General features: G+C 39.9%; 1 protein-coding gene across 3 annotated transcripts in view; it reads left to right on the top strand.

Annotated features, from left to right (window-relative positions):
- The first annotated feature begins 340 nt into the window (after positions 1–340).
- Positions 341–12,121, top strand: part of cep350 (centrosomal protein 350) — a 122,860-nt gene continuing 111,079 nt past the window's right edge. For all 3 annotated transcript variants that reach the window (XM_048601910.1, XM_048601911.1, XM_048601908.1), the window contains exons 1-4: positions 341–422; positions 4,945–4,988; positions 6,679–6,793; positions 7,326–7,497. In XM_048601910.1, coding sequence (XP_048457867.1) covers positions 350–422; positions 4,945–4,988; positions 6,679–6,793; positions 7,326–7,497 — 404 coding nt within the window. In that variant the 5' untranslated portion in view covers positions 341–349. The remainder of the gene's footprint in view (positions 423–4,944; positions 4,989–6,678; positions 6,794–7,325; positions 7,498–12,121) is intronic.

Here is a 12,121-nt window from a genome sequence, read left to right as displayed (position 1 = left end):
GTGACTCTCTGTGACTCTCTGTGACTCTCTGTGACTCTCTGTGACTCATAATGACAAATGTCACAATGCATTTATTGCTCATTTCTGTTGAATAAACTGTATTGTGGAAAGGGAGAATGCGTTTAATGCTAAGCAAACTGATAGAATTGTGAAAAGAGGTCTGTAATGTAAGAAAAAAGATGTCAATCATGGTTTAATTTTACTAAATTCAGTAGATAACATTGAAAATCCAAACCCAAAAAAAATTTTCAGTTCAGGATTGGAAATTTGTAATGTAATCAAATCTGGACCTGAAAATCTGTGGTGTTAATTATCTTTGCTTTGCTTTTGTTTTAGGTGAGCTGACAAGATGTGGAGCAGCAAATCTAATAAAGCATCAGTGCTAAATCAGAGACTGATGCAGAGTCCGAGTACGAGGCAAGGTATAGTGGTGCTGATTTACAAACTCAATTTAGATGCAGTGCCTTCACTTCTCCAAATTGTTGTTGTGGTGATCATGGGGTCCAGTCATCAATAAAGTGTAGCAGAATAGAGATCATTTGATCCTATGGCCAAAGAACTCTTATAAAGAGAGAAATATTTACATCTATATAGAGAGTTTTGTGGTTATGAGACATCTCAAAATGTCTCACTGCCAGTGAATGTATTTTTGAATTATGGTCATTGTTTCAAGGTAGGTATTATGATGTAGTAGCCCCAATTGTTATGACATAATGCCCAGTTCATTTTAGTACTGGATAATCGATCCTAATAAAAACTTGGTTGAATATACAGCACAAAAACCGAAAAAAAAAAAAAAAAAGGCTGGAAATCAGAAACAAAAACAGAAATTGCTGGAAAGGCTGAGCAGGTCTGGCAGCATCTGTGCAGAGAAATCAGAGTTAACGTTTTGGGTTCAATGGCCCTTCCTCAGAACATTGAAACATTAACTCTGATTTTTCTCCCCAGATGCTGCCAGACCTGCTCAGCCTTTCCAGCAATTTCTGATTTCCAGCAGTGTTTCTTATTCAGTTTTCGTGCTGTATGTTCAACCAAGTTTTTGTTGGAGATCTGATTATCCAATACTAAAATAAACTGGGTATTATGTCATAACAGTTGGGACCACTGCATCATAATACCTACCTTGAAACAATGTATTTTTGCATTATGGTCATTGTTTCAAGGTAGGTATTATGATACACTATGATGACCTACTGACCCTTTCCAGCAATTTCTGTTTTTCAACATACAGCCCCTATGGGACCAGGAATGCCGGTTGATCAAATAATCCAACAGCTATCAGGTCCATGTAATCAATGTAAAAACATGCTGAGTAATAGAAACGTAATGCAGGGCTATACACATCACTGTTATACTTTTTTTGCAGCATAAATCACTGAAATAATAATGCAACTTTGCATTAAACAAAACTTACTGGCAGCAAGTCTTCTCACTTGCCCTCTCAACTGACTACTCGATCATTGTGGAGATCACAATAATACAGTAAACTTCAGGTATTTCAGTATATAATTGTTGGTTTATCAAGAGTCCTAGTTCATCAGGTGTCAGTTAAAATAAAGTTTGCAGTCCCATGATTCTTTTTGGCTACCTAGTTGAACTTGTACCAACACATGTTGCAGTTCCCTATCGGCATTACACAATTCACTAGTGTGATGGAATACTTTTCACTTGCCTGGATGAGTGCAGATCTAGCAATACTGAAGAAGCTTGACTTCATCTGGGACAGAACAGCCGAGAGCTAGCACCATGTTCACACATATTCACTTACTCCACCTTCAACACTCGGCACCATTCATAATACACCACAGATGTTGTCTAAGGCTCATAGGACAGCACTTTCCAAAACCACTTACTTTGAAGGGCAAAGGCAGCAGATATATAAGAGCACCATCACCACGAGCAAGTTGTTCTCCAAACTGCATCCTATTTGTGATCAGAAATATATCACAGCTTCTTCAGGGTTGCTGGTTGGAAATCCTGCAGCTCCCTCCCTAATGGCATTTTGGGCCGACCTGCAACAAATGGACTGCAGGGTTTCAAGTAGGTCGTTCACCATATCTTTTCCAGGGCATCTAGGGATGGGCAATAAATGCTGGACCAACCAGAAACACTCTCACTATGAATAAATAAGTATATTTCTATTGTAAAGAAACATTCCAAAGCTGGACCTATTGTAGAGTCATTGCGATCTACAGCACGTAAAAGGACTCTTCAGCCCATTAAGTCTTTTGCTGGTTTCCTCCTACAGTCCAAAGATGTGAATTGGCCATGCTAAATTGCCCATAGTGTTCAAGAATGTGTGGATTAGGTGTGTTTGCCGTAGAAATGCAGGGTTACAGGGAAAAGGGTAGGGGGATAGATCTGGGTGAGATGCTTTTCGGAGCATCGGTGTAGACTTATTGGGCCAAATGGCCTGTTTCCACATTGTAGGGATTCTATGATTTATGAACTATTTTTTTGATTCAATTTTCAAGCACTTGGTCCATTGCCTTGTGCATTTTGGCATCTTGGTTGTACGTCTAAATACTAATTAAATGTTACAAGGGTTTCTGCCTCTACCACTCTTTTACAGGCAGAGTTCCAGATTCCTATCACTCCCTGGGTGAAAACATTTTCCCTCCTATGTACTCTGAGCTTCCTTTTGGTCATTATGAGAAGTGTATGTTTGATGGATAGGCCACTAACCTCCTACACCTTGCATACTTCCAACGCGGTGACACCTTTTGTGATATTTAAACCTGCAGCTATGTCAAAAATTTTTTTGTGCAGCTTGACAAACTTGAAATGAAACAGAAATTGCTTGACCAGAAACACTTTTCTGTCCACAGATGCTGTCAGACTTGTTGACTTTTCCCAACAATTGCTATGTTTTTCTTTCTCTGATTTTCCCCCCATCTGTAGTCCTTTAGTTTTAACAAACTGGAACCTGTGCTCAAACTTACCATTGAAGTGGAACAATCAAACAAGCTCCCTTTTACCTGATTTGTTAGTTGAGAAATCTGCAACTGTATTCTCTGCTACTATCCACTGAAAGTATGTGTTCACAGGTCAATTATATGGGTTAGAATTTCCACAGCCTGCACAGTACAAGATCACCTTGATGGGAACCTTGTCAATAGGCCCATACTTAATGCTGAGATAGGACATATCAAAACTCGCTGCATCAAAATGACTGTCCTGATCAAATCATCACTCGCTGGACATCACAAAAACACATGGAAGGACCTATGTCCATAACTTTGGCCCTGAATAGTGTCCAAACTACCTTGGATTACCCGGTTTGGGGAAGGTGTTGCAAAAATTTGAACAACACAGACAAAACTAGCAGTCTCTCATTGCTACTTCGCAGTAAACCCATAATTGGTTTTCATGACTGACAGGATGCTACCATCAAGCCAAAAAGATCTTTGCCGACCATGGCAAAGGTGTAATGTGATATGAGTTTCAGTGCCAGTGTAATGCCAGGTATGCAGGTCTGTGGACAATGACTGTATCAAATAAAGCATCCCATTGACCATGCATAGTGGGCACCATGCCGATCGTGCTCAACCAGGTTGTGCTTGCATGCCTTGTAACAGAATGCCCATCATTAGACGTTATTCGACATTTAAATAATCCAGACCGCGCTGATAAATAACAATTTAAATAAATTTAAGATTCAGTTGGGCTTACAATGTGAATGATTTGTACACACTAGAAGCTACATATATTAATAAATAAGACCTGTTTATGTAGGCTAATGGAATTCATACTATTATTGCACCATTTTACATTGCAGAAGGGAAAGTGGTCCTGGAAACTGCCAATCTTTGCTGCATTCCCATTGCAACGCTGACCAAGTCAGTGTTGACTTGTCCGGTCTCAGAACTAAGATTTGACAGCTAACTGTTCTTACTGCATCTGCATGAAAACAATGGCTCAACCAATCAATCCTAATTTCTCATGTATAAATTGGTGTCCCTATTTCTCTTTTCATTTTTTTATAGTTCATTTTTTGTTCTCGTTCTGAAGAATAAAATATGGAATACTTCAACTTCTTGTTATCTTTTAGCAAAATTTAAGTTTGTAAAGTGTTTAAATGGTAAAGAAATCTTTGAGACATCAGATAATAAATCCTAGCATCAGTTTAGTCAACACTACAAAATTTTACAAATTATATGTCGTATTTTTGATGTCAAGTCTATGCTGAATTGAGTTGAGTAGAGAACGCAGTGTTCTGCATTTCAGAGTGCAAGACATGCTAGCCTGTTTTTCTTTAGTATATGTAGGAGTACTGTCGCTGAATAATAGTTATTGAGCAATGAAACAGTTGTCACATCTTGAAAGATTGAGGGCCACGAGAGCATTGCAGAAGATGTTTTATTCTGGATCTTAACAGGCTTGATCTGATCTAGGAGCACTTGTTGATTGGTATTCCCCTTGAACAGTACCAATTTCACTCCCCTCATTTGACATAACGTTCAACAAGAGAATGTTGTTGAATGCTTTAATACTAAAACCAAAGGCTTGTAAAAGCAATTGGCAGGCCTAAATTGCCCTAGGAGCTCAGGTTTGAAGCTTAGGCTAAAGCAATTCAGAAGTTGGTCATCTTTGTAGTTTTGGTTGTTATTGCTGATCAAATGTAGATGCCCAGATTCCGATGAAAGCTCTACACTCAGCTCTCCAGCTCAGGTGAGCCCGACTTGCAATGGTGCAGCTGACAGAACAGATTCCTTCTAAATAACATTGCATTTAGTCTATAAATTTACTGACCTATTTCAAGGTAGAAATATCCAGTCACATGCAGTTATTTATGTAAAAATGGAATTCAGCCTTGAAATTAAAAGAGGCAAGAATGGGAAGATGTAGGAGTTCACGATTACTGTGTAATTGCAAAATGTTTGGTTAGAATTTGTGAAATGCTTGAAATGTAGTGGCTGAAACTCATTGCCTCTTGTGCTTTAGATTTGGCCTCAGCATGGGATACAGTCAACAAGACCAAAGCTGCTGTGAGTATGTCAAAAAGTTATATTTGTTGTGATTCATGGTGTCAGTTATTTGAATGGGACGGGTGTCCAGCATATTTATTCAGACTTTGTTTTGCGTTGTACTTGAGGCTTCTAAGAAGTAGGTTTCGTATAACTGTTATTGCATAAGAATTTCCCTATTATTTGTTAAAAGGCCACTTCAAAGGTTATTACTGAAAGTAAAAGCTCATGTAGATTGGTTGGCAAACAGAAAGCAGAGAGCAGGCATATTGGGTCTTTTTCAGGTTGGCAGAATGTAACAAGTGGTGTGCCAAAGAGCTCGGTGCTGCATCCTCAACTGCTTACGATTTATAAAATGACTTAGATGAAGGGATGGAAGAGGAGTTGCCAAATTTGTTTGGAACACAGAAGTAGAAAAGTAAGTTGTGAAGCAAACATGAGGTTGCAAAAAGATACAAATAGTCTGGGCAAAGATCTGACAGTATAAAGTGGGAAAATGTGAAATCCTTCATTTTGGCAAGAAGGATATAAAAGCATATTATCTAAGTAGCAGGGAATTACTGTGCTATGAGAAAGAGGGATGTGAATGTCCTGGTGCATGATTTACAAATGGTTTGAATGCAGGGATAGCAAGTAATTGAGAAAGCTGATAGAATGTTTTAATTTATTGTGAGGAAAATTGAACACTAGTCAAGTTTTATGCCTCAATCATACAGGTCATTGGTGAAATCCTGTCCAGAGTGCTGTGCATAGCATTGGTCGCCTTATTTAAGGAAGGAAATAAATATATTGAAAGCAGTGCAGAAAAGGTTTACCAGACCTGCAGTATAGTGTTGACTTATGAAGCAAGGTTGCATAGGATAGGCTTGTATTGCTGGAGTTTAGGTAAGTAAGAAGTGACCTGACTGAGGAGTCTTGACAGGACAGATGTAGAGAGGATGGTTCTACTTAGGCGGGGCATCTAGGACTAGGCGTTCACTGTTTAAAAGTGAGAGGTTGCCAGTTTAAAATAAAGATTGGCTACATTGTTTTTCTGAGGGTCATAAATATTTTGGAGCTCACTTCCTGTAAAGGCAGTGGAAGCAGAGTCCTTGAATATTTTCAGTTCCATGGTTGGATGCATTCATGTAAAGAGGGAATAAAAGGTTATCCGGAGTAGGAGGGAATGAGTATTTGGGTTACAATTACGACAGCCATGATCTCATTAAATGGTGGAGCAGGTCCTAAGGACTGTCGCTGATTCTTCTTGTGTAGTTTCCACTTGCTGACTTCCCTTAATTCCATGCTCTACACTTCTACACATTCTAGCCACTGCATCATAGTTCTGCTCACTTACCACTCTCTTGTTACTTGCTTTCATTCTCTGCCTTATCCCAGTCCTTCAGTTTCAAAATTCCTATGTACAGATTTGTTTGTAGTTCCCATTTTCTTTTCCAACTCTTTTCTGCCTCCTGTCGTCTCCACATGCCATGTGTCATTCTCTGTCCCCTGAGCATTTTGGATCCATACTTGCCAATCTCACCCTGACTTTTTCCTGCTTGTTACCTTCCAATCTCCCTCAAAATATATCTGTTTGACTCCCCTGCATGTTTCCCAATTCCCCTTTGATTCCTGCTTGGGTCTATCATAGGAATTTCTGCTGCAGAAAATGTACTGTTTTAACTTGCATTGTTGTGTTTGATTCATTGTTTATTGTTCTTTCATCCTGAAGTTGCGCCACATAGAAAACAGGCTCGAAGCTGTACCCACCACCACTGCAGTGATTGACACGGTGATGGATACTAAGAAAACTTTGAGCAGTGCTACTAGAAAAATCAGTAGGAGGGGTAAGTGGAATGAAAATGAAATGAATTTTACATGGTAAGTAGGTCAACATTCGTTGCTAACGTCATGCTGGCCACTATTGATCAGCGCTTCAGACAGAAGTAACAAACTTGTCGAAAGTAAGTTAAATGGTTGAGTGGCATGCACTGATTTTTTTAGTGTTTTATTAGTATTTGTGACAGAGACTGGGGCTATGGAATCTTTTCCTTCTGTAATTTGTGGAGCTTCTTTGGTAGGCCTAGCAGGCAAAGTCAGCCCTCCATTCCCTGACTGAAGTGGCTATCCATTCCTTCCATTTCTGTGAACCACCTGTTCCCTGTTGCCATTGTCCCCCCGAATGTCTGGTTTATTGCCTGGTGTTGGTCCACAGAATTTGAGGAGGTGAGGGAGGAGAAGAATGAACTTACCACCTGTTTCTTCCATGATCTGACAGCAACCTTGAAAGAAACTTGTGCATACTAACCAATCCCGTTAATAGTGATAGTAGAATGCACACTCCTTTTAGTTTTTAAACTTTGTTTCTATTTCTGTCAGATGGAAGGTACCTGGAGGATTCTATAGCCAGTGCTACATCTGCCAAGTCCAGTAGTCGCAGCAAATCACGGAAGGACAAAACGTCCCGCAGCCCCTTGCGATCTACCACTCTGGAAAGCAACATTAAGAAGGGCAGTCGAGTTGAATTCAGAGATCCGCTAACTGCATATAGGTAATCCCAGGCATATGTACTTTGTCAGTCATTTTCTGTTATCAGTTCCTCCAGTCATGTGTATATATTGGAAACAACCAATATACACTTGATAGGTTATAGTTGCGCTGTCCTGACATTAAAAACACTACAGAGTCAACAGTGGTAGGATAGATATAGTGTTCCAGACTTATGAAAGCTTGTTCTAACACACACAATCTCATCCAAGGATGTAATTTTAAAGATCTTACAAACAAACATCTTCTGTACTTATGGCTATTTTATATTGTACTGCATTGTGTTCCAACTTGTGCACAGATTGACTTACAGATGGACTGTAGAACAGAAACCATTCGTAACCTGGGGTCTGTCAGTAGCCTGAGGCAGTTTCCATTAGAAACATAGGCACAATTTTAAAGGTGGAATAATGATAATAGAATATGAGACTGCAATAATCCTGTCCTGTGACCCACCTCAGTTGGATTTTATTTGGTCTTTATTCTATGTTCACTGCTCTGAGAACCCAACTATTAGTGGAGATACATTAGTAAAGCTCAGTCTTGTGCAGTATTTAGATCATTGATCAGCTCATCAGAACCATCAAGCTTTTATAAATAGGGGTTGGGGTACAAAAAGCAAATGATGTTAAACCATCATAAATCATTTGGTTAAGCTGCATTTAGGATGTTGTACCCAATGTTGGGAAACCTTGTTCGGGAAGGACTTCAAGGCCGTGCCCAGGAACCAGAAAGTGTTAACTTGATGTTCGTTCATTATAGTAATCCAGAGAGATCAGATTAAATTGCTGTTCATTTTGTTCCATCTGACTGAACAATAGTTCAGAGGAGATCTCAAAAATGGCCAGGAATTTGGAAGAACTGTTTCTACTGATGGAAGAGATACTAAGTAGAGGGTAAATACAAGGTAAAATTATGGAAGTCAGGAAATTAACGAAGTTACAGACTTACAAGTTTTATTTCAAGGGGAAGCAATCGCCCAGTAGTATTATTGCTACGCTATTAATCCAGAAACTCGGATAAAGTTCTGGGGACCCCAGCAGGTTTGAATCCCACTATTGCAGTTGGTGGAATTTTAATTCAGTAAAAGAAATCTAGAATTAAGAATCTACTGTCCGTGAAACCATTGTTGATGATTTTGAAACATATCTGACTCATTAATGTCCTTCAGGGAAGGAAATCAGTTGTCTTCACTTGATCTGGCCTATATGTGACCCAGACCATAGCAATATGGTTGACTCATAACCACCCTATGAAATAGCCAAGCAAGCTGCTCAGTCAAAAGTCATCAAAAAGTTGCAAAAACGAAATGAAAATGGACATTGACCTAGGCAGTGGAAACGACAATGGCAAAAAACAGCCCCTGTTGACCCTGCAAAGTCCTCCTTACTAACATTTGGGTTTACTGTCAAAATTGGACCGCTGCCTCAAAACTAGTCAATAAACAACCTGACAGCCACACTTGCGAAACAGAGCTTACAGATAGTATCCCAGAAACCATTGTCAGCATCCCACTGTATGCTCTGTTCCATTGGGAGTACAGATCCAGCAGATGTGACAGCACAGTGGTAGATAGTCAGGAGGGATTGACTCGAAGTGTCCTCAGCATTGACTTCGGATTAAATGTGGGCAAGGAAACCTCCTGATTACCACGTATTGTCCTTCCTCAGCTGATAAATCGGTACTCTTCCATGTTGAACAACACTTGGAGGAAGTACCTAGGGTAACAAGGGCGTAAAATGTAATCTAGGCAGGGGATTTCAATGTCCTCCACCAAGAGTGGCTTGACAGCAACACTACGGATTGAGCCAGCCAGTTCCTGAAGGACATGTCGCAGATTCAGTCTAGCAGCTATGTGGTGAAGAAACCAATAAGAGCAAAAAACATTCTTGATCTCATACTTACCATGAGGCTGCAGATATATCTGTCTATGATAGAATCAGTAAGAGTGACCACCACACAGTACTTGTGAAGACAAAGTCTCGCTTACACATTGAGAATAATCTTCATCCTGTTGTGTGACACGGTCACTATGCTAAATGTGACAGACTTCAAACCGATCTAGCAACTCAAGGCTGGGGATCCATGCTAAGCTCTGTATTCCTGCCAGATTCAGTTGTGAATGGTGCTGGATGGTTAAACAGCTCACTGCAGGAGGAACTTCTGCAAATATCACCATTGACAATTATGGAAGAACGGTGATATCAGTGCAAAAGATAAGGCTGAAGCATTCACAGTAATCTTTAGCCAGAAGTGCTGAGTAATGATCCATCTCTGCCTCCTCCAGTGGTCCTCCGCATCAGCGATACCAGTCTTCAGCCAATTCAATTCACTCCACTTGATATCTAGAAATGGTTGGAGGCACTGGATACTGCAAAGGCAATGAACCCTGTCAATATTCTGGCAATAGGGTTGAAAAAGGAGTTGAATAAGTACTTTGTTAAAAAAAAGAGAAATTTTAAAGAACATGGGAGATTGTAACAAATGAGATTTTCTTGAGAGCCCGCATGTACAGTGGCCTGAATGGCTGGCTGTATTTGTGGCCATTGGTTTTCTAATGCTGTAACCTGAAGTGCTATGCCTATCCCCATCTTGATAGGCATGCACATATGGTTTTACGTGGGCATGTTATTTTTATCTGCATAGTTTGTCCTTTTCAATCTCCAACTAGGTTTTTGGAATGTCTAGTGACTCAGGCAGAGCCATGAACTGATCTGTGAAAAGTGTCTCACTAATGGGGGCAAGTGTTGCTATAAATCCATTATGTGCCTTAATTCACTGATTATAATAATACATGCTGAAACTTTGGTTTGTAATACAGATTAACTGTTCCCAAGCCCAAACTCATGCAGTCTAACGTGATAAAATTCAGCTATGTCCTGGAATGGTTATGTTGGCTGAAAGTTTTTGGACAGAAACCTTTTGTTGAAGTGAAACATTGATTCAGTTTTTTGTTGTTTTTAGGTAGTACATTTTGACTGCAAACTGCCCAGGGTAATTGTTGTAATACACTGACTCCTTGCAGTGGGAACAGATGTCAGCCTAATGTGTCTGCTTGGAACATGCAAATTACTTTGGCTGGGATAAGGGTATAAATTCAGAACAGAAATAAACCATTTCTGGCAGTGAAGGTCACTGTGCTTTTGCCAGCTTCTCTCTTCCTCTTCTGATGGTGCTGACTCCTAAGGTTATCCAATTTCATAGCCACTGAATGCCATTTGGCACCTTGTCCAATTTACCAGTTCTTAATGTGTAATCTGTGAAAGTGAGGCTGGCAACTCCGATTTTGATACTTCTGTTGCTGCCTTGATTGAGATGAAGAGCTAGCAAAAGCAAGTAACTGAAAGGTTGAATGTTGTATTGGCACTGTCCCTACCTCTGGGTGTCATAACGCATCCAAATGGGTTAATTTGGAAAAAAAGACTTAACAGAGCTTGGCCTTTTTGTTGTCTGTGTAAACTGAACTAATCAAGCCATGTCCTAGAGACTGTCATTTCATATTTATCTTAAGAATGCTCCCAGGAAGTGCTGTGAAATCCTGCCACTGAGACTTGGTGATCTTCCCGATCATTCTTGGTTTTAAATAGTTCAATTTTTTTCCTTATTACAAAAGCAAAATATTGTACATGCTGCAACTCTGAAATGAAAACATAAAATACACTTTAAAATGTGTTAGCACTGGAAACATTTTGAGATCTGGTAAAAGGTCAGTGATATTAATAATAGTAACTGTTTTTCTCTCCACAGATACTGCCAGAGTCTGAATATTCCTAGCATCTTCTGTTTTCATTTCACTTGTTTTCTTTCCTGGCTGAAAGAGAGAGGCTCTGATTTGTCATGCTACCCTAGTCCCTCTTGTTTAAGTAACACTGGTATTTTGTTCAGTCTGCTTCTTATCGTTCTGACACTGAGGCACATTGCATGGCATTTCATTGAGGGTGATGGTATGCTGTCAGTTTTCGTCTGTCTTCCTTGCATGTCTTGTCATAATTTTGAGTGAATAACAGTTGTATTTTGTTAAAATAATTGTGAAGGGACCAGTCCTTTAAATTCACCGTGTAGTAGAGTACTGAACTGCACTGGACATTAATGTTTTTGATCTCTGGTCATTTGTTAGTTGAACCCTGCTGGAACCGAGTTGGGTTAAGTCCTATGACTGACTTCAGTGTCCATATGCTGAAGGTGGTTAGCAAGATGGAACAAACCGTATCATCCATATGGTCCCTCAGCACTTTCCAATGGTTTAAGCTGTGGCAGTGGAGGGTCCAAGTACTGAACAGTCTGGTAATGCTCCATGCCTTTTACAGAAAGCATTTGTTAAGTGAGATGCTGGTAGGTTGCTGTTGCCAATGGAACTGTGCCCTGAGCTTAGTCCAAGTTGGGAAGAGGAAAGAGAGAAAACAATCTGAAAGTTGGGGGAGTGGGGAGGAATCATTTTGGAGTGAGCAGATTGTTTCTCTAATGTAAGAATTTACATTTGTAGAACCATAGAAAGGTTATGGCTCAGATAGAGGCCATTCAGTCCACTGTGTCTGCACCAGCTGTCTATTCTAATCCCACCTTCCAGCATCTAGTGGTGAAGATCCAAGTACTTTTTAACTGAGTTAAGAGTTTCTGCCTCCACCACC

The sequence above is a fragment of the Rhincodon typus genome, chromosome 10 (genome assembly GCF_021869965.1).
Source record: "Rhincodon typus isolate 14 chromosome 10, sRhiTyp1.1, whole genome shotgun sequence".
Taxonomy (NCBI): domain Eukaryota; kingdom Metazoa; phylum Chordata; class Chondrichthyes; order Orectolobiformes; family Rhincodontidae; genus Rhincodon; species Rhincodon typus.
This window is presented reverse-complemented; position numbering and strand designations above follow the sequence as displayed.